Source organism: Chlorocebus sabaeus, chromosome 14, assembly GCF_047675955.1.
Source record: "Chlorocebus sabaeus isolate Y175 chromosome 14, mChlSab1.0.hap1, whole genome shotgun sequence".
Lineage (NCBI taxonomy): Eukaryota > Metazoa > Chordata > Mammalia > Primates > Cercopithecidae > Chlorocebus > Chlorocebus sabaeus.
The window spans coordinates 43,492,698-43,514,377 of record NC_132917.1 but is presented as its reverse complement, the minus strand read 5'-3'; the positions used below and the strand labels follow the sequence as shown (position 1 = coordinate 43,514,377).

At 38.8% G+C, this 21,680-nt stretch overlaps 1 protein-coding gene across 3 annotated transcripts in view; it reads right to left on the bottom strand.

Moving 5' to 3' along the window:
* PLEKHH2 (pleckstrin homology, MyTH4 and FERM domain containing H2) overlaps positions 1-21,680 on the bottom strand; it is a 130,924-nt gene that overhangs the window by 22,164 nt on the left and 87,080 nt on the right. For all 3 annotated transcript variants that reach the window (XM_038006869.2, XM_073022943.1, XM_038006870.2), the window contains 7 exons: positions 19,045-19,153; positions 17,171-17,283; positions 9,913-10,092; positions 7,468-7,565; positions 5,569-5,746; positions 4,496-4,651; positions 2,533-2,630 (listed from right to left, as the gene is read on the bottom strand). In XM_038006869.2, the coding sequence (XP_037862797.2) occupies positions 2,533-2,630; positions 4,496-4,651; positions 5,569-5,746; positions 7,468-7,565; positions 9,913-10,092; positions 17,171-17,283; positions 19,045-19,153 (932 nt within the window). The remainder of the gene's footprint in view (positions 1-2,532; positions 2,631-4,495; positions 4,652-5,568; positions 5,747-7,467; positions 7,566-9,912; positions 10,093-17,170; positions 17,284-19,044; positions 19,154-21,680) is intronic.

Below are 21,680 nucleotides of genomic sequence, written 5' to 3'. Positions count from 1 at the left end.
TACATTACCATTTTATCCATAGAGACAGTGTGTGCCCTGGATTCTCTGGCATTTTCTCAATTCCTGACACAAGCTGAGCAGCCTCCCTCGACAGGCCTTTGGGCCTTTGAACATTCTTTTCTATGCATTTTGATGTTCCCAATCCCATCTCCCTCTGAACTTGGTGTAAACATCATTTCCTCAAAGAAGTTTCCCGAGGTCTCCCATCTAGGTCAGGCTCACTGTTGTGTGCCCTCACAGTACCTCTCTCTCCCTTCAGAGAAGGTACTGTATCATTACACACTCATTAGAGTGAGGATATGCCCAACAGTAGTCTTCCTCGCTAACCTGTAGATTCCAAAAGATCAGGGACTGGGTCTGTCTGTATTTATTACAATTTTATTCATAGCATCTAGCTAAGTGATAGGCCTTACAGTTGAAGCTCGGTGAACACCAAGAGAGAAAGAGAGAGAGAGAGGCAGAAAGAAAGAGAAAAATGAGAATGAAAGACTGAGAAGGAATAAATATGAGTATAAAGAATATATGACTTCCAAAAGACTGAGGCAAACATAGGTATCTCTTCTTTTTATTTATTTATTTATATATATATATATATTTTGAGACAGAGTCTCGCTCTGTCACCCAGGCTGGAGTGCAGTGGCGTGATCTCAGCTCACTGCAAGCTCCGCCTCCCGGGTTCACGCCATTCTCCTGCCTCAGCCTCCTGAGTAGCTGGGAATACAAGCGCCCACCACCACAGCCGGCTAATTTTTTGCATTTTTAATAGAGACGGGGTTTCATCATGTTAGCCAGGGTGGTATCGATCTCCTGACCTCGTGATCCACCCGCCTCGGCCTCCCAAAGAAACATAGGTATCTCTTCTTACTACAGATCTGTAGTAGGGTGCTGAAGTATTCAGTCTTTATGAAAAATGTAATAATACTATTAAAGGAAATTATGAAAGTGAAAAATGCATGCTTGTATCAACTACTCTGAGAGAGCAGCTATTTTTTTCTGTAGTTTCTATGCTTGTGTGTGTATGTATTTTTTGTTTGTTTTGAGACAGGGTTTCACTCTGTTGCCCAGGCTGGAGTGTGGAGTGCAGTGGCACAATCATGGCTCACTGCAGTCTCAACCTCCTGGGCTCAGGTGATCCTCCCACCTCAGCTGTCTGAGTAGCTGGGATTACAGGCCCATGCCACCACACCTGGCTAATTTTTGTATTTTTAGTAGAGGTGGGGTTTTGCCATGTTGGCTAGGCTGGTCTCGAACTCCTGACCTCAGGTGATCTGCCCACCTTGGCCTCCCAAAGTGCTAGGATTACAGGTGTGAGCCACCGTGCTCAGCTGAGACCTAGTGTTTCTAATCTTTGTCTAAAAGCATATTTTTATAAAATACAATTCTTTATGACATTAAGAGACTAGAATTAGAAACAAAACTTTACATGACAAGTTTTTTTCCTATAGAAACAGAGTTATCATTTATAGAAAGACAAACTTACAAATAAATAATTTTTAAGGCATTCAAGAGAAAGGTAAATAGTAGGTGCATTATTTGAACATATTGTATATTCATACTTCGGCATCTGGATGCAGTATTACACACCTGTATTATTTGAACATATTGTATACTCATCCTTCGTCATCTGGATGCATATTACACACCTGTATTATTTGAACATATTGTATACTCATCCTTCAGCATCTGGATGCAGTATTACACACCTGTATTATTTGAACATATTGCATACTCATGCTTTGGCATCTGGATGCAGTATTACACACCTGTATTATCTGAACATATTGTATACTCATGCTTCGGCATCTGGATGCGTATTACACACCTGTATTATTTGAACATATTGCATACTCATCCTTCGGCATCTGGATGCGTATTACACACCTGTATTATTTGAACATATTGCATACTCATCCTTCGGCATCTGGATGCGTATTACACACCTGTATTATTTGAACATATTGTATACTCATGCTTCGGCATCTGGATGCATATTACACACCTGTATTATTTGAACATATTGTATACTCATCCTTCAGCATCTGGATGCAGTATTACACACCTGTATTATTTGAACATATTGCATACTCATGCTTCGGCATCTGGATGCAGTATTACACACCTGTATTATTTGAACATATTGTATACTCATGCTTCGGCATCTGGATGCGTATTACACACCTGTATTATTTGAACATATTGCATACTCATCCTTCGGCATCTGGATGCGTATTACACACCTGTATTATTTGAACATATTGCATACTCATCCTTCGGCATCTGGATGCGTATTACACACCTGTATTATTTGAACATATTGTATACTCATGCTTCGGCATCTGGATGCGTATTACACACCTGTATTATTTGAACATATTGTATACTCATGCTTCGGCATCTGGATGCGTATTACACACCTGTATTATTTGAACATATTGTATACTCATGCTTCGGCATCTGGATGCATATTACACACCTGTATTATTTGAACATATTGTATACTCATGCTTCGGCATCTGGATGCGTATTACACACCTGTTTTTGTATGTCAGACGAACAGTCCTTGTACCTTCACATTTTCCAGGCTGCTGTTCTTTGGAAGCCTGTTCCCATTTGGAAATAATGTCACAAATCTACAAAGGAAGTGGAAAATTGAGATTTACAGTACTTTTCAAATCAGCATTTTTTGAAGACAAGTGTGCGCTGCAGACTGAAATTTTTCCATTAATATGATCAAACCAAATATACTCAAGCTTTTTGTTTTCAGCCTCTGTGCGGCTCTGAGTTTAGGATGTCATTATAAATTGCTCTTTGGTCCACTTACCCTTTCAGACACACATTAACTCTGGACTGTGGCCATGCATTTTTTACTCAAAAAGAGATCTTAGTGTATGACTGCCTGAAACTGGAAACAAGAAGATTCCAGGGATTTTTTCATGATTCGGTCACTAAAGAAGTAACTTTTTCACCTTCCGAGTTCAAAAAGATTGTAATAAGTAAAGTTATACCAAAGAAATCAGAAATATAATTTATGGAAAGGGTCTAGACCCAGGTCTAGCTATTTGATTTTGGGTAACTCATTTCCCTCTCTAAGCCTCAGTTTTTTCATTTGCAAAATAAGTGCATTGTTTCTCTAAGGTCCCTTGTGGTTCTATAATTCTATTTTTTTTTTTCTAATTGAGATGGAGTCTCACTGTGCCGCCCAGGGTGAAGTACAGTGGCACGATCTCAGCTCACTACAACCTCTGCCTCCTGGGTTCAAGTGATTCTCCCGCCTTAGCCTCCTGAGTAGCTGAGACTACGGGCCCCTGCCACCATGCCTGGTTAATTATTTTTGTATTTTTAGTAGAGACAGCGTTTCACCACATTGATCAGGCTGGTCTTGAACTCCTGACCTCAAATGATCTGCCTGCCTTAGCCTCCCAAAGTGCTGGGATTACAGGCATGAGCCACCGCACTGGCCTAATTTTATATATATTATTGCCAATACTAAATGGAAGCTCTATTAAAGTTATTTTACTATGATCTGGAAAAGATTCTTTTAAAATCCCTCCCTTTTCATTTCCACAGGTCTGTTTTCTTTCTTTCTTTTCTTTTTTTTTTTTTTGAGACAGTCTTGCTCTGTCGCCCAGGCTGGAGTGCAATGGAGTGATCACGGCTCACTGCAGCCTTGACCTCATGGGCTCAAGAGAGTCTAGTGCCTCAGCTTCCAGAGTAGCTGGGACGACAGGCATGCGGCACCGTGCCTGGCTAATTTTTGTATTTTTAGTAGAGACTGGTTTTTGCCATGCTCCCCAAGCTGGTCTCAAACTCCTGGCCTCAAATGATCCACCTGCCCCAGCCTCCCAAAGTGCTTGGATTACAAGTGTAAGCCACTGCACCCGGCCACAGGTCTGTTTCCTAAACCATTTTTCATTTCCAGCTCAGGCCTTCCCTAACTCCCAATGCTGAACTTAATCTCCCTCTTTCTGTGCAAAGTTCACAGCACTCTTAAAACTTATCACTTTCAACTCTAGTTCAAGGTTATCTGTGTATAAGGTTGCTCTTCCCTAAGCAAATTTTAAGTTCATTGTGGGCAGGGACTATTTCTGGTCCTTTTGTATTAACCACAGAGTCCAGTCAGCCCCTGAGATAACAATAGTTTGGTAAGAGATAAAACAGTTTAGTAAGTATTGCTGAATAAATGAAAAAAAAAAAAGGAAAGTCATTTTATTAGCACTTCTACATATCTACCCTTAGTCTCCTAATATTTAGAGTATCGTTTCCATTATTAACACTTTTCCTCTCTTTAATATGGAATGTATAAATGTAGAGATTGTGTATTAAGAATTCTATGAGTTTAACAAAGTCCTGCATTTTTTTTCTTATCATGGAGATTAGATTGGTTAAATTTTTGGAAAACTCCTAAACTAAACTTCTTGCAAAGTGTACTCTTCTTGTAAAGAGCAGCTTCTTTGCTGTTCATTGGGCTTGGCTCATAAAAAGGACTTGGTTTCACCTTAATGTTTCCTTGAAGACAGTGCTCTAAATCTCTGCCAGAAGGATCGTCAGTGAACAATGCAAATCCAGACTGTGCTGGTTTCCTCATTCCTGTGTCCTGGTTCAAAGTATTCAAAAATTCTTCCACTGTGGTAGATGCGTCAAAACCAACTACCTAGACAGAAGTAACAAAACAGTTCTCTTAATAAGAAATATATAGTTTCAAACTGAGATTTTGAGGATGAAACAGAGCATACTTGATGCATGATTAATGATAACATATTTTCCTAGGTGCTTTAATTTTTTTTCCAAAGCTCCTCTGGAGAAAATTAACAAGGTTACCTCAGCAATTAGCTTGCTGAACAACTCAAAAATCTTGGCTTCAGCAAACAGACATCAATCTAAAATAGAATGATCAACTGACAGCTATAAATATTTTGCAAAGATATTATGCTTACTCATTAGAAGCAAACCAAGAACTATAGTACAATATGCAATCTTTAATCAAATGGAAGAAAATAAACCAGAAATACGTTTAAATAAATGAACACTTTTATGTATTTAATGTTTGTTTCTTTAATAGGCAGTTAAGTATCTGAATTCTGTGATAAAAGGCATATAGTTACAAAGACTAATTGCTAGTTTGGGAACATGTTTGCTTCAATTAATAAGCAAGCATCTAGATCTGAGAACTGGAAGGGCCCAGTGAAGTCTTCCCAGATAATTTCTGAGATTTGGAGATTTTAAAAGAGGCTAAAATTGTACACACCCAGTGTCAGTAATTATTTCCACACCTAGCAGGTGTACTGATGGGAAAAAGCCCCAACCAAAATGTTTTTGATTTTTCTGTCCATCAGAATCATAATGGCAGTGAAGCCCATCCCTTATTCGGTTCAATATGGATTTGTTATTAGTGCGAATCCTTTGTAGCAAAACTGTTTCAAAACTCAGCTGTTCTGATAGTAAGTCTAATGTATTTTCATGTTTGTCACTGACAGGTGCTAACAAAAGTAGGCAGAGAAGTCTCTGTTCCCTATAACAGAGGTTGCACATAGGATTGTCGGCTAAGCATATTTTCATCAGGTAACCTACCTGGTATATCCCATTCATGAAGTGCACCGGTATACTAAAGGGCAAAGAATGGTGATAAGGGTTTCGGAGAAGAGTTGAAAGAATTTCCATCCTTGAGGGTCTTGCTTCTCTGTCACCATTTTGTTGCGTTCTTTCTACACAACGCTGGCAGTAAATGGCATATTTTCCAAATTCTGTCCTGTAATACAAAACTTAAGATAAAATCTAAGAATAAATTTAATTGACAACCTAATATGTGCAACCATTAAGAAAGCATCCCTTGTACATTATCACAATGTATTAGGCTAATTTTGACAGTAACTTTTTTTGAATGATAATACTAAACTGCTGTAACTTTCCTCAAATTCCAACTTCTTTATTTTTGTAACTGCCTCACTCAAACCGCCCCAAAAAGCATTCATCTTTACTGTATTATTATAGTCACAAGCTGAATTTAAAATTACCAGTCATAAGTCAATATATAGTGATTTAATATTAACAAATATAAAGAAAGCAATTGCATGAAGAATAGTAGAGAGTAACCTATAAAAACATGTTACAGCAGAATTCTCTTCTGAAGAACATGGTGGTTAATGCTTGACCACTAAACAAGGCAAAGAAAAAAAAAAAGAAAATGCCTTCAGGCCAGATGTGGTGGTTCATGCCTGTAATCCTAGCAATTTGGGAAGCTGAGGCGGGCAGATCACCTGAGGTCAGGAGTTCAAGACCAGCCTTGTCAACATGGTGAAACCCTGTCTTTATTAAAAATACAAAAAATTAGGTAGGTATGGTGGCACACGCATGTAGTCCCAGCTACTTGGGAGACTGAGGCAAGAGAATCACTTGAACCTTGGAGATGGAGGTTGCAGTGAGCCAAGAATGTGCCACTATACTCCAGCCTAAGTGACAGAGCAAGACCCTGTCTCAAAAAAAAAAAAAAAAAAAAAAGAAAAAGAAAATCTTCAAACAAAAATAAAAATGTTTTCTTTCTTTATTCTGTAAAAAACACTGCATTTGTTAAAAAATGTTAAGCATTAGACAAACTCATTTGAGTAAATAAATGTAAAAGTTGGATAGAGATCTTATTTGCCCTTGTTTGTTATACATATATTTTACTGCTTATTCAAGCAGATTGATAACACCTGTCAAATATGTTTGTATTCAAGTGCCCTGTAGGCAGATCCTTGGTCTAGGGGCTCCTCAGTGACTGCAACTGAAATGACATGATCTTGATCACAGATGACCTTGATCACAGAGGCCCCAAAATGTATTATGAACTGTAGAATATTTTCCTATTGCTTCCAAATTCGGTTTGTTTATTTGTTTGTTTCTTTTACTGTGTTTGTTTTAGTCCAAGAGTTTATTTAAGCAACCTGACGCAAACCTCTTGGTGGACAAAATGACCCTGGATAAGCCTTGGCTGAGTGACCTGGGTCCCAGAGTAAGAAAGCCGTTCTGGAAGTTGAACTTTAAATGTGTTTTTCAAAGGAGTAACAATTCTGAAGTAACTCAAATACATCCAATTAGAAAAGGAGAAAAGACCATGGGGGAAATTGTTCACATAAAAGAATTTAATGTGGAGAAAAATAGTAAAAGGGAAAACTACGGAAACAAAATAGTTGCTTTTATTGAATGAACACCCACTAATGCTAAGTCATTCATACTTGAAATGCAAATATTTTTCACTTAAAAATACTCTCTGTCAGTTTTTCAAGTATTTATTGCAATCTTCCCTAAGAGATTTAACATAACAAAGGAAGTATTTTCCTAGTTCCACATTAATAACCAAAGGCTTCCTGTACCAATATTTGTTTCATACGTTCTTCTAAAAATGTACCTGGCAGATCATTAAATACTTATGATTTATCGTAGACTTTCAGAGACCACATAAACAGTTCAGCTGGCTAGTATTCTGCACACCTGGAATCTGCATTCCTCTTTAGGTGAAGCCTGAGGAGCCACAGGAAAGGATGATGGGGAAGGAAGAGCCCAACGCAGAGTGCCAAGAGCTGCCAGCCCTGGGCAGGAAGAAGCACCATAGGTTAGATACCACGTGCCAGTCAGAGATCCACATCAGAGTGAGTGTAATGGGCTGATGATAGTCTCTCTTAACCCAAAAACGTTTTGTTTCTTTCACATATGCATGATCTGTTTACAGCATTTATTATAGGTTAAAAACAAAAAACTCTACACTGGGTCAGATCTATGATCCATCTAGTTGTGTATATGGTTATCTACAACAGAGGAACCAAGGCAGAAGCAGACACATGCTCCTTTTTGACATCACACTCAAAGATTAGAAACATTGTTTCCTTTTTGTTCACTTATGTATTTACTCATTCATTGAAATACAAGTAATAGTTTTGAGAAAGGTAGATTGCAAAACAGTAAAAAACACATGCCCTAAATCAAAACCACTCTACCTACACATGCGTACGTATCTACATACATAAATAAGGGGCAAGTATAAAAATATTAACGGAGGTTATCTTTAGGTAACAGCAATATATGTGATTTTTATTTTTCCTTTGCTCTGTTCTGTATTCTCCTTTCTATATTTTTTCGAGGAAGTATAAAACATGTTACAGCAGAATTCTCTTCTGAAGAACATGGTGGTTAATGCTCGACCACTAAACAAGGTAAAAAAATGTCTTCAAACAACAACAAAAAAAATTTTATTTCTTTATCCTATAAAACACTGCATTTGTTAAAAAATGTTAAGCATTAGACAAACTCATTAGAGTACATAAATGTAAAAGTAGGATACAGATCTTCTTTGTCCTTGTTATATATAATTTTCAGTCATTTTTAAAACGTTATATTAAAAAAGAGGGAGAAATAGGCATTGTCCCTGCCCTTAAGGAGTGTACAGTCTAGTAGGAGACAGTTATATATTTAAACAGTAAATTATAATACAACATGTATTAACTTTTTAAAGCATAACCAATGGAAGGAATGACTAACTTCTTGTGGAGTCAGAGAAGGGATCACAGGGAATATGTTGCTTGGGCTGGGCTATAAAGTCTATGGGAGGGAAGGAAGAGGAGGGATCCAGGTAACAGGAATACCATCAGGTGCAAGGTGGAGAATATTGCAAAGGCGGAGTGTGTTTGAAGGATGGGGCGTATTTGTTCATTCACTGTCTGCTGGAGGCAGGAAGTGGAGAAGGAGGGGCCAGTGGAGCCAGATTATGAAGTGTTCTTGATGCAGGTGAAACTTAAGCTTCAGATTCCCTCTTGGGCACAGGTCCTGGGAAAGGCCTTATTAACTGCGTTTACATGGTCATATGATTTCTAAAATATGCAAAAGTCATCCATTTTCAAGTCTTTGTCTTAAAGAGCATTTTCCAAACTGTATAAGCTTCAAGTCTCACAAACCTGGATCCAACCCTGAGAGTCCTATATGCTAAGGTAAGAAATTTCTGATTTATCCTGTGGCTAACAGGGAGTCAAAATACAAAGATAAAAACAGGTGTTCATTGAAGAGTAAACACAGATGACTACCAAACACCTGAAAAATGTATTCAACTGCACTAATAAAAGCATTCTGATTCAATAGTGAAATAACATTTTTTTACCTGTTAAGAATTTAAAATATACTGAATGTTGTTGAAGATATAGGAAAATTCTAAAAATGAGTTCAAAGGAATTTGCTGGACCTGTCCACAAGATTTAGGTTCCTGGTGGGTGCGGTGGCTCACGCCTGTAATCCCAGTACTTTGGGAGGCCGGGGTGGGTGGATCACCTGAGGTCAGGAGTTCAAGGCCAGCCTGACCAACATGGTGAAACCCCATCTCTACTAAAAATACAAAATTAGCCACGAGTGTTGGCACATGCCTGTAATCTCAGTTACTTGGGAGGTTGAGGCAGGAGAATTGCTGAACCCAGGAGGTGGAGGTTGCAGTGAGCCGAGATTGTGCCATTGCACTCCAGCCTGGGCAATAAGAGTGAAACTCCATCTCATTTAGGTTCAAAGATGTCTACTGTAGAGGTATATATTATAGAAAAAATTTGGAAAAACCTAAATGTATAGTACTTAATGTTAACATGACCATTAATGTTTTGAAGAATGTCTAAGGATACAGGGGAAATGATTATTTTCTATAGTTTAAAAAAGTAGTATGCACACTGTAACATCAGCAATATAAAAAACTGTGAGTGTGCACACACCAACATACATACATGTATATATAAACATATAAATATATAAATAAACCAAAAAGGTAGACATCAAAATATTAATACCTATTTTTCTTCTGCACTTTTTGTATTCTCCAAATGTCTATGCTGAATGTGTATCATTCTTACAATCAGAAAAACAGTATCACTTTAAATTGCATGTATATGTATCAATATCAATATCTACCTGCAATGGTCCTGGTTGATTCTGTGGCTGTCTTCGTCTTGTCTGTTTAATAAGCTGACAGCAAATTTCATTCTGCAGCTCAGGATGTGTCAGGCAGATTTGCAAAGCACTCTGGGCTAGAGATATGTGGTAATCAATTGCAGGAGAGTCAACTGCAGCATTTATAAAAAGCTGGCAGGTCTGAATTAAACAAAAACAGATATATTCAAGGTGAGGAGTGAGTAGATTTATTCTGCATGAATTATATCGATTCTCTTTTCAGCAGTAGTTTTTGTTTAAAACGATGGAAAAGGATATATTATGATAACACTAATCAAAAGAAATCTGGAATTGCTACAATAATAGCAGACAAAGTAGATTTCAGAGCAAGGAATTCTGCCAGAGATAAAGAGGGTCATTTTATAATGATAGAGGGGTCAGTTCATCTAGAAGACATAACAGTCCTAAACATCTACATACTTATTAACAGAGCTTCCAAATACATGTGAATCTCATCCAGTGTATTTTTCATTTTAGTCATTGCATTTTTCATCTCTAAAAATTCAATTTGAGTCTTTTAAATCTCTTCTCTTACTCTTCTTAAAATGCTCATGCTTTCCTCTACCTTCCTGAACACGTGAAGTATGGGCCAATCTCCAAAGTGGTCCTCCGTGAGCTCCGCATCCTGACATTCAGATCCGTAGGTAATCCCCTCCTGTATTCTACCAGTGTTGGTCTGTGTGACCGGTAGAATGTAGCATGCCATTTCTAAGATTAGCTTATAAAAAACAATGCACTTCCAGGCCGGGCGCGGTGGCTCAAGCCTGTAATCCCAGCACTTTGGGAGGCCGAGACGGGTGGATCACGAGGTCAGGAGATCGAGACCATCCTGGCTAACACAGTGAAACCCCGTCTCTACTGAAAAACAATACAAAAAACTAGCCGGGCGAGGTGGCGGGTGCCTGTAGTCCCAGCTACTCGGGAGGCTGAGGCAGGAGAATGGCGTAAACCCGGGAGGCGGAGCTTGCAGTGAGCAGAGATCCGGCCACCGCACTCCAGCCTGGGTGACAGAGCGAGACTCCCTCTCAAAAAAAAAAAAAAAAAAAAAATGCACTTCCATCTTGGTCACTCTTTCTCTTTCCCCGTTAGATCATTTGCTCTGGGGAAGGCAGCTGCCATGTCTTGAACAGTCATTTGGAGAGGCCCATGTAGTGAGGAACTGAGGCTTCTTTGCCAACAGCCACGTGAGAGAGTTTGGAATCCTCCAGCCCCATTCCAATCTTCAGATGCCTGCTGCCCCCGCTGACAGCTTGATGGTACCATCAGGAGACTATGAGTCAGAAACACCCAGCTAAACTGCTTCCAGATTCCTGACCCTTAAAAACCGTGTGAAATACCAAATGTTGTAAGTCACTAAGTGTTGGGGAAATTTTAAATGTAACAATAGACAACAGATACAGAGATGTCCTTATCTACCATCACCTGCATCATTTCTAGATATGTTTCTATGATTACTTTTTCTTACCCATTGTATGTCATACTTGACCTGATTCTCTGTATGCCTGGTGATCTTTGACTGGATGCAGACATTGTAAATGTTATATTCTTGGGCACTGGACTTTTTGGGATGCTTTAAATATTTTTTAGCTTTGCTCTCAGATGACAGTTAAATTACTTGGAAACGGTTTGGTTCTTCCAAGGTCTCTTTTAAGTTTCTTAGGGTGGACCAGAACAGCCTTATATTTAGTACTATCTGGGCCCCATTCCAGAGACAATCACCTTCTGTGCACTCTATTTGATGTCCAGAGTATCAGAGAGTTTTCCATTCTAGAAGATGGGAAAACTACTTCCAGCTCTGTGTGAGCTGGAATGTTTTTGCCTGTGTCTTTCTGTCCTCAGCCTCAGGTACTTTCCTCAAACACACACATGCTTATCAGTTCTCAGATGAAAACTCAAATCTCCAGAGCTTTCCCTCCCTCCCTCTCTTTAGCTCTCTCCTCTCAGCCCTGTTTTTGTTTGTTTGTTTGTTTGTTTTGAGATGGAGTCTTGCTCTGTTACCCAGGCTGGAGTGCAGAGCTCAGTGCAACCTCTGCCTCTTGCGTTCAAGTGATACTCCTACCTCAGCCTCCCAAGTAGCTGAGATTACAGGCACCAACCACCACACCTGGCTAATTTTTGTATTTTTAGTAGAGACGGAGTTTCCCCATGTTAACCAGGCTGGTCTTGAACTCCTGATCTCAGGTGATCCGCCCATCTCAGTCTCCCAAAGTGCTGGGGTTACAGGGTGAGCCACGGTGCCCGATCAGCCCCGTGAAGTCTACCTTGGCCTTCTCAAATTCTGAACTCTGTCTCCACAACTCAGGAAGACTGCCAGGGTCTAGTTGGGTGCTCCCTCTCTGCACAGCAGTCTTGAATCTCTCCAGACAGTAAGCTGCAGCAATCATAGAGCTTATGTCATTAGTTTTCTGAAGAATCTGTCCTGCACTGCCTACGTTCAATGTCTGAAAACCACCGGCAGGGCAAATCCAGTCCTGTGACTTCATCATGGCCCAGAGTAGTTCTTCCTTTCTATCTTCTAATTGGTTGTTGCTTGCACACATGAAAGTGTTTGTTTTTTGCTTATTTTGTACCTCTGACTATCTTATCAAATTCTCTTTTCGTGTGTAGCAGTTTTTTAGTTTGTTCTTTTGGGTTTTCTGGGTATACAAATATGCCATCTGTAAATATTTTTATTTATTGCCTAATTACATAGGTTAGTTCCCTAACAGAATATTAAATAATAATAATAATGACAAATCTTATATAATTTATACTTTAATTGAAAAATTTTAAAAATACTGGGGCACATCTTTGTCTTTTTCTCACTTTAGTGGAAACGTTTCCAAAATTTCTCCATAAAGCATGATGCTTGCTTTTAGCTAAAACAGGAATATTTTGTCATGTTAAAGAAGTATCTATGTATTGCTATCTATAAGTGTCAAATTTGTCAAATTTTCAGCATCTACAGATTCATATCTCCCTAATAGTAAGTAATATTAATAGATATCCTAATACTTCGCCATCCTTAATTTCCTAGAAGAAATCCCTGTCAGTCATGATTTAACATTTTTTAATATTAAAAAATGTTATCGACACATAATAGCTGCATATATTAATGGAGTATATGAGTTTTTTGATACATGCATGCAACATGTAATAATCAAATCAAGGGAATGGGATATCTACTACCTCTAACATTTATAATTTCTTTGTGTTGGGAACATTCCAAATCTTCTCTTCTAAGCATTTTGAAATACACTCTTAAGTTCTTGTTAACTATAGTTGCCCTACTGTGCTGTTGAACACTAGAACTTATTCTTTTTATATAAAAGTATTTTTGTACCTATTAACCAACCTCCTTTCATCCCTCCACCCCCTACTACACAGCCTCTGGTAACCACCATTCTATTTTACCATCTACCTCTATGAAATCCACTTTTTTTTAGCTCCCATCTATGAGTGAAAACATGAGATGTTTGTCTTTCTGTGCTTGGCTTATTTTACTTAACATAGCATTCTCTAATTCTATCTATTTCCATCTGTGTTGCTGCAAATGACAGGGCTTTGTTTTTCTCAATGGCTGAATAATATTCCATTGTGTATATATACTACATTTTCTTTCTTTTTTTTTTGTTGAGACAGAGTCTTGCTCTGTCACCCAGGCTGGAGTGCAGTGGCACGATCTCGACTCACTACAACCTCCACCTCCCAGGTTCAAGCGATTCTTGTGCCTCAGCCTCCCTAGTAGCTGGGATTACAGGCATGCGCCACCACGCCCAGTTAACTGTTGTATTTTTAGTAGAGATGTTGTTTCCCCATGTTGGCCAGGCTGGTCTCAAACTCCTGGCCTCAAGTGATCTGGCTGCCTTGGCCTCCCAAAGTGCTAGGATTACAGGCCTGAGCCACCAGCCCGGCCCATCTTTATCCATTCATCTACTGATGAACACTTAGGTTGATTCCATATATCAGTTCTTGTGAACAATGCTACAATAAATATAGGAATGCAGATATCTCTTCAATATACTGATTTCCTTTCATTTGGATATACTCCCAGTGAGACTGCTAGATCACATAGTAGTTCTATTTTTAGTTTTTTGAGGAACCTCCACACTGTTTTCCAAAGTTGCTGTACTAATTTATATTCCCACCAATGGTGTATGAGTTTTCCTCTTTCTCTGCATCCTTGACAGCATTTGTTATTTTCTGTCTTTTTGATAACAGCCATTTTAACTGGGGTCAGATGATATTTCATTATGATGTTGATTTGCATTTCCCTGATGATTAGCGATGCTTAGCATTGATTCATATACTTGTTGGCCATTTGAGTGTCTTCTTTTGAGAAATGTCTATTGAGATCTTTTGCCCATTTTAAAATTGGATTATTTGTTTTTTGCTATTGAGTTGAGTGATTTAATATTCTTAAAATGATGCTGGATTCTGATTGCTAATATTTTATTATTTTTGTACAATCTTTGCTGTACTCTTGTATGAAAGTGATACTTATTTAACAAAGAGAATATAGTGATATAATGATTGAGGATTGCTTCAAAATAATGCAAAGTTAGGGTACAGTGGGGAATGGGAGAATAAAACAAAATTGGCCATGTGTTGATGACTGTGGATCTGAAAGACGGGCACTTTAGGCCTCATTGTAATATTCTCTCTACTTATATATGTTGGAAATTGTCCCAAGTAAAAAGTAAAAGAAAAGATTGAATTTGGAAAATTTCTTTCTTTTCCTATGCTTTGGGACAATTTAAACAGCATTGAAATTATCTACACATAAAGTTTGGTAAACTCCTCTGTTTAGATTTTCCTTTTCCTGTGGAATCAATTTTGGTCATTTATATTTTCTTATAAAATTGGCCACATCATCTAGATTTTCAAATATATTTGTATAGTCTTTCTTGATTTAGGTATTGGTGTACTCTACAGGTGGATATTATTAAATTTTCCATTATAGAAATTTTAAAAATGTATAAAAGTAGAGAGAACAGCATAATAATCACCTATGTACCCATCACCCAGTGTCAACAATTATCAGCATTTTGCCAAACTTCACCACCTCCCCACCTCTACTTTCTTTTCCTCTGGAGTATTTTAATGTATATCATATTACTTTATTACTTTACCAATAAATACTTCAGGCTGGATGTCCAGTTGATAAAGATTTTTTCTATAGCCATCCATGACCCCGCAATTAACAATAACTCCATAATATTATCTAATAAACAAATAGATTTTTTGAGATGGGAGAAACTTAGGCAAGACAAAGCCAAAAGAAAGAGATTGAGCTCCAAGAGACTAGGGGAAAACGAAGTACCAAGATCCTGGTGTAGAGTCCAGACTTGGAAACACAGAAGATCCACCATATTCTGAGGCTGGAGGAGTGGAGGAGAAAAGAGATGAAAGATTGTCTGTTAAGTGGAGGGCTTTTTTCTTTTTCTTTTTCTTTTTTTTCTTTTTTGAGACGGAGTCTTGCTCTGCCACTCAGGATGGAGTGCAGTGGCATGATCTCAGCTCACTGCAACCTCCACCCCCTAAGTTCATGTGATTCTCCTGCCTCAGTCTCCCAAGTAGTTGGGACTACAGGCACGTGCCACCACGCCCGGCTAATTTCTGTATTTTTTTAGTAGAGACAGGGTTTCACCATGTTAGCCAGGATGGTCTCGATATCCTGACCTCATGATCTGCCCGCCTAGGCCTCCCAAAGTGCTGGGATTACAGGCGTGAGCCACTGCGCCCAGCTGCAAGCAGAGGGCTTTGAAGTAGTCATGTCATGTCTGATGTCCTCTAATTTTCTCAGCGAAATAGAAGGTAAGTTTCTCTGCTGTATTCTTAAGTAGAGAGTTTGAGGGGGATGTGACCAAAGACAAGCACAAAGGCAGAAAGTTGGCTGTGACAGAGGAAGACCCTGAATTTATACTGACATCAGACTGCATGGCGGTTTGATGCTCTGCAGCACTGCACATCTGGTTATCCTGGGAGCAGAAAACATAGCACTGATCTAGGTTGGGATCTGGCTGAAGAGTGCATGGAAGTATGGGTCCCAAGGAACTATGAGAATTAATAGGAATAAACCAGACTGGATAAGGAAGGAAGAAAAGTCAAGATGCAGTTATTATGATCTCAAAGAAAGCAAATGGTCCAAAACAAAGGTCTTAGAGATGAAGAAAAAAATGGAAGAGTTAAAAAAAAAAAAAAAAAAAAAAAGAGCTTGTAGGCTAGGATTCTGCTTAAAGAAAGAGATGTTTGAATTGAAGCTTTTAGAGGTGACGTACTTGTGAGGAATGAAGTCAGGTGTGGACATAGAGAACGGGATGATGAAGGAGACCAGAGGTGAAGCTTACTGGAATTTAGAAGGTCAAGAATCTTAAAATCATGGCATTGGTGAGTGAAGTGATAACAGTCATTTGCAAGAGTTCAGGTAGAGAATGTGAGTTGGGAGCTAAAATCCTTAGATAATTTTTTTTTTTTTTTTGAGACTTAATTTCACTCTTGTTGCCCAGGCTGGAGTGCAGTGGCATGATCTCAGCTCACTGCAACCTCCACCTCCTGGGTTCAAGCAATTCTCCTGCCTCAGCCTTCCAAGTAGCTGAGATTACAGGTATGCGTCATCACGCCCAGCTAAGTTTGTATTTTTAGTGGTGATGGGGTTTCACCATGTTGGCCAGGATGGTCTCAAACTCTTGACCTCAGGTGATCCACCCTCCTCGGCCTCCCAAAGTGCTGGGATTACAGGATTAAGCCACCACGCCTGGCCCTTAGAGAAATCTGAAGAGTTACTGGAAGGTAACTGATGATAGGGATAGAATGATAAAGAGTGCTAAGGTGCATGGCAAGTTTTGAGTGATCAGGGATTTCTAACAGAGATTGAGGAATAAGAAACTGAGAGTAACACTAGAGAGGAAAGAGAGTGCTGCCCCTCTCCCAGTGCTGTGCCTGGTGTGATGTGGAAAATTAGAAGTTAAAGGGGAAATGATTCATCTGATACCAAGTATTTCACATTGCCCAAACCATACATATTAAGTTTATTTCAGTAAATCCAAAATCCTCACTAAGAAAGCATATTAAATTCACCAATTTTATTTCAATGTTATTCTTAATAATAATAAACACATTTTGAATGTTCTTGGAGTAAAATTTTGTAACCCAAAATGTTATTTTTAATTTTTTCCAATTATTTAACAACATATAAGTATTTTACCTTAAATAATTTAACAACATATAAATATTTTACCTTAAATAATTTAATAGCTTCTGTCTGTAGGGCTTCGGAAGGTAGAGTTGTCAGAGGGCAAATGATTCCTTCTTTACTGTGACACAAAGTGGGGTGTCTCCATATCTGAGAGGCTAAATGCAGAATAAAATATGAACAGAAAACTGAATAAACCACTTATTTTGGCCTCCCATTAAATTCATCCTTTAGACATTAGCTCATTCAGGCTTGGCTCACAACTTTAGGTCACAAAGGTCAGAAAAAAACTCTTTGGCAACATTATTTTATTTTGGTAGCCAGGCCATTGGGATTCTCACGTTACTGTTTTTTTGTTTGTTTGTTTGTTTTCTTTTTTTTAATTTTAAAAATTTCCATAGGTTTTTGGGGAATAGGTGGTATTTGGTTACATGAGTAAGTTCTTTAGTGTTGATTTGGAAGATTTTGGTGCACCCATCACCCGAGCAGTATACACTGAACCTGATTTGCCTCATCCGCTTCCCACCCTTTCCTCCTGAGTCCCCAAAGTCTATTGTGTCATTCTTATGCCTTTGCATCCTCACAGTTTAGCTGCCATTTATGAGTGAGACATGTTCTTGTTTTGGATAATCTTGAAGAGTTGGGTCCTAATTTACTAGGCTGCAGTAAGTCTACCAGGGCACTAGCACATTGCTTAAATGTGCTAAAGACTGGTGACCTAGGTAGCGGGCATGACTATATATGAGAAAGAGCTGGGGAAAGATCTAGAACTTCTCTAGAAAGGAGAAGCCAAAGTAGAAAGAGATATAAAGATAAAGAGGAACTTGAAGGCATTCCTAAAATCAATATTTATTAAATTCCTGTGTTGGACACAGCAAATAAAATGTGGTCTCTCTTAGTGTGTAAAGCATAGGATAGAATCTAGACTCTCAGTGGGGAAACCTTAGCCATAAAAGTTCATTTCAGACTAGGCACAGTGGCTCATGCCTGGAATGCCAGCACTCTGGGAGGCTGAGGTGGGTGGATTACTTGAGCTCAGGAGTTCAAGGCCAGCCTTTGCAACACGATGAAGCCCCATCTCTGCCAATGATACAAATATTAGCTGGGCATGGTGGTGTACGCCTGTGGTCCTAGCTACTCAGGAGGCTGAGGCAGGAGGATCACTTGAGCCCAGGAGGCAGAGGGTGCAGTGAGCTGAGATCATGCCACTGCACTCCAGCCTGGGTGACAGAGTGAGACTCTGTCTCAAAAACAAAACAAAAATTTAATTTCAATGCAAAATTACAAATGCCATAAATCTTTTGGTTTCCCTGGGCCACATTGGAAGAAGAATTGTCTTGGGCCACACATAAAATATATTAACACTAATGATAGCTGATGGGCTTAAAAACAAAAAACCTCAGAAAGAAATTTCGTAATGTTTTAAGAAAGTTTAGGAATTTGTGTTGGGTCACATTCAAAGCCATGCTGGGCCGCATGCCACCTGTCGGTTGCAGGTTGGACAAGCTTGCTATAAAAGAATTAAGTGACAAAGCGTATTAGGACATAATTTTAACATTGATGAAGCACCTTTTATGAGCCAGATGCTGAGCTGGAGGGGGCTGGCTAGGGGATCTCGTAAAGCTAGGTGGGGTTTCATTATGTGGGTGAGGACTGCCAAGGAAGGGGGCATTCCAAGCAGAGGAGCAATGGAAGCAAAGGCAGAGGGAGGTGACCTGACACAGCCTAATGAGGAATGATGGTGTCCCTGCAGTCAAAGAGCCGCAGAGAGAATTCTCTCCCATGATGAACGAAGGCAGTGAAAAGGTGGGTATATTTCAGGGAAACAGGAACCCATTAAGTGAAAACTCCATTAGGCTAAGTGGGTTGAGGCCCATTTCATAAACCATAAAGCTTTATTTATATGTTTATGAACTTACAAGGCTCCCCATCTATGTTTAGCAATTTGCAAACCAGTTGTTCAAATTCAGATCCAACGTTGACATTGTTGCTTCCAGCTGCAACAGTCAGATGATAAAGCCAGGTGTCCTGAAAACCAGAACATATTAATAGAAATGTGAAGACACAGTTTTGATTACTCAAAGAAAAAAACAACTTGCATAAACAGTAGAAAACTTTGAGTTGGAAACGAACCACTTGCTTTAATTTTTAAATAATAATGAAAAGCCATTTATTCAAACCATTCTGAGGCATGCTCACTTGAACTGTGTTTATATTACCTTTTCCCATTATTCACATTTTTCTTATTTTCTTCAGATGCGTCTTAGAAAAGCATGACAAAATTAAGAAGAATAACACATGTTAAGAGACTAAATACAACCAGCTGATATTCTTTTACAAAATAAATAAATTCTATGAAATTAAAAATCTGGCTCCCAGAGTGATACATACAGGATATTTTGGAAATCCAGAAAATTTAAAGAAAACATAATATCCATCTTATCCCATTCACCAGAGATTTCTGGTCTTTTTTTCTCTATGAAAATATATATGTAGATTAAATTTTTACATAGTTGAATTATTCTAAAAGTAGAGGATAATTTCTGAATTTTAGTAATATAGTACAAGCACTCCCTTGTTGCTAGAAATTCTTTATAAACAAGTTTTAATGACTGCAGGATATTCTATTACACATATGGACATACCATATTTATTTAAGCAATTTCTTATTGCTGAACATTATGATGGTTACTAACTTCTCACTAATAAAAAATACTGTGACAGCTATCACCTGTTAACTGAAAAGGAAATGTTATATTTTCCATGTTTAAAATCCTTAAAAAATAAAATTATTTGAAAAAGAGTATTGTAGGCCAGGCATGGTGGCTCACACCTGTAATCCCAGCATTTTGAGAGGCCAAGGAGGGTGGATCACTTGAGGTCAGGGGTTTCAGACCAGCCTGGCCAACGTGGTGAAACCTTGTCTCTGCTAAAAATACAAAAATTAGCCGGGCATTGTGGTGCACGCCTGTAGTCCCAGCTGTGGTGCATGCCTGTAGTCCCAGCTGTTCGGGAGGCTGAGGCAAGAGAATCTCTTGAACCCGGGAGGTGGAGGTTGCAGTGAGCCGAGATCATGCCACTGCACTCTAGCCTAGTGACAGAGTGAAACTCTGTTTTTTTTTTTTTTTTTTAAAAAGTATTGTGTCGAACAAACTATACATAAATATTTGGCTGCATTTACTAACATTTTCTTTTTCTTTCTTTTCTTTTTCTTTTTTTTTTTCTGAGACAGAGTCTTGCTATGTTACCCAGGCTGGAGTGCAACGGCATGATCTCGATTCACTGCAACCTCCGCCTCCAGGTTCAAGTGATTCTCCTGCCTCCGCCTCCTAAGTAGCTGGGATTACAGGCACCTGTCACCATGCTCAGCTACTTTTTGTATTTTTAGTAGAGACAGAGTTTCACCAGGTTGGCCAGGCTGGCCTCGAACTCCTGACCTCAGGTGATCCACCTGTCTCGGCCTCTCAAAGTGCTAGGATTACAGGCGTGAGCTACGGTGCCTGGCCAACATTTTCTTAGTATATATTTTTTGAAATAGAATTATGAGTCATTACTAGGGCGTGAAAACTTTCAGGAATTCTTGAAACATATTTTCAAAGTACTTTCCAAAGCATTTACACTAATTTCTATTCCCACCAGTAGTGTACAGGAGTGCTTCCCTCCTCATAGCTTCACTAGCATAATTTTTTAAATCTTTGATAACCTCAGAGACAATAAAAGCTTTATCACTTTTAAATGTGCATATCTTTGATTACAGATGAGTGTAAGCGTTCATTAGCCATTAAATTCCTCAGTAAGTTGTTCATCAGGCCCTCTTTCCATTTTTCTACTAGAAATATAGTCCTTTTCAAATCAAATGAGAGGTAGCAGAGGCAAGTGTTCAGGAACACAGGCACTATGGTTAGAGACAGGGGTCTAATATCAACTCTGCCTCTTGCCAGATGTGTGACCGCAGGAAAGTGCTTCAGTCTTTCCACCTACAAATGGGAATAAGGTCACCTCCCACAGAGGGTAATTGGAAGGATGAAGAAGAGATATACTTAGCACTTGGCCTGATACATGTGCTCAAAAACAATGACCAATAGTAACAATAATAATCTATAAAGAGTTGTTTATATGTTAAGGATACAGTACCCATCCATGAAATATTTTGTTTTCTGTATTATCTTTTTAGTCATATTTATGATAATATTTGACATAAAGAATTATTTCAATTTTTATAGTCAAATCTATCAACCATTTGCACTCTGATTTCTTACACTGCCTTTTTGTCTTCATTCATTCTTTCTTTTTTTTTTTTTGTCTTCATTCATTCTTTCTTTTTTTTTTTTTGAGATGGAGTCTTGCTCTGTCACGAGGCTGTAGTTCAGTGGTGCGATCTCGGCTCACTGCAACCTCTGCCTCCTGGGTTCAAGTGATTCCCCTGCCTCAGCCTCCCAAGTAGCTGGGATTACAGGCACGCGCAACCTGCCTGGCTAATTTTTGTATTTTAGTAGAGACAGGGTTTCAACATGTTGGCCAAGATGGTCTCCATTTCCTGCCCTTTTGATCCGCC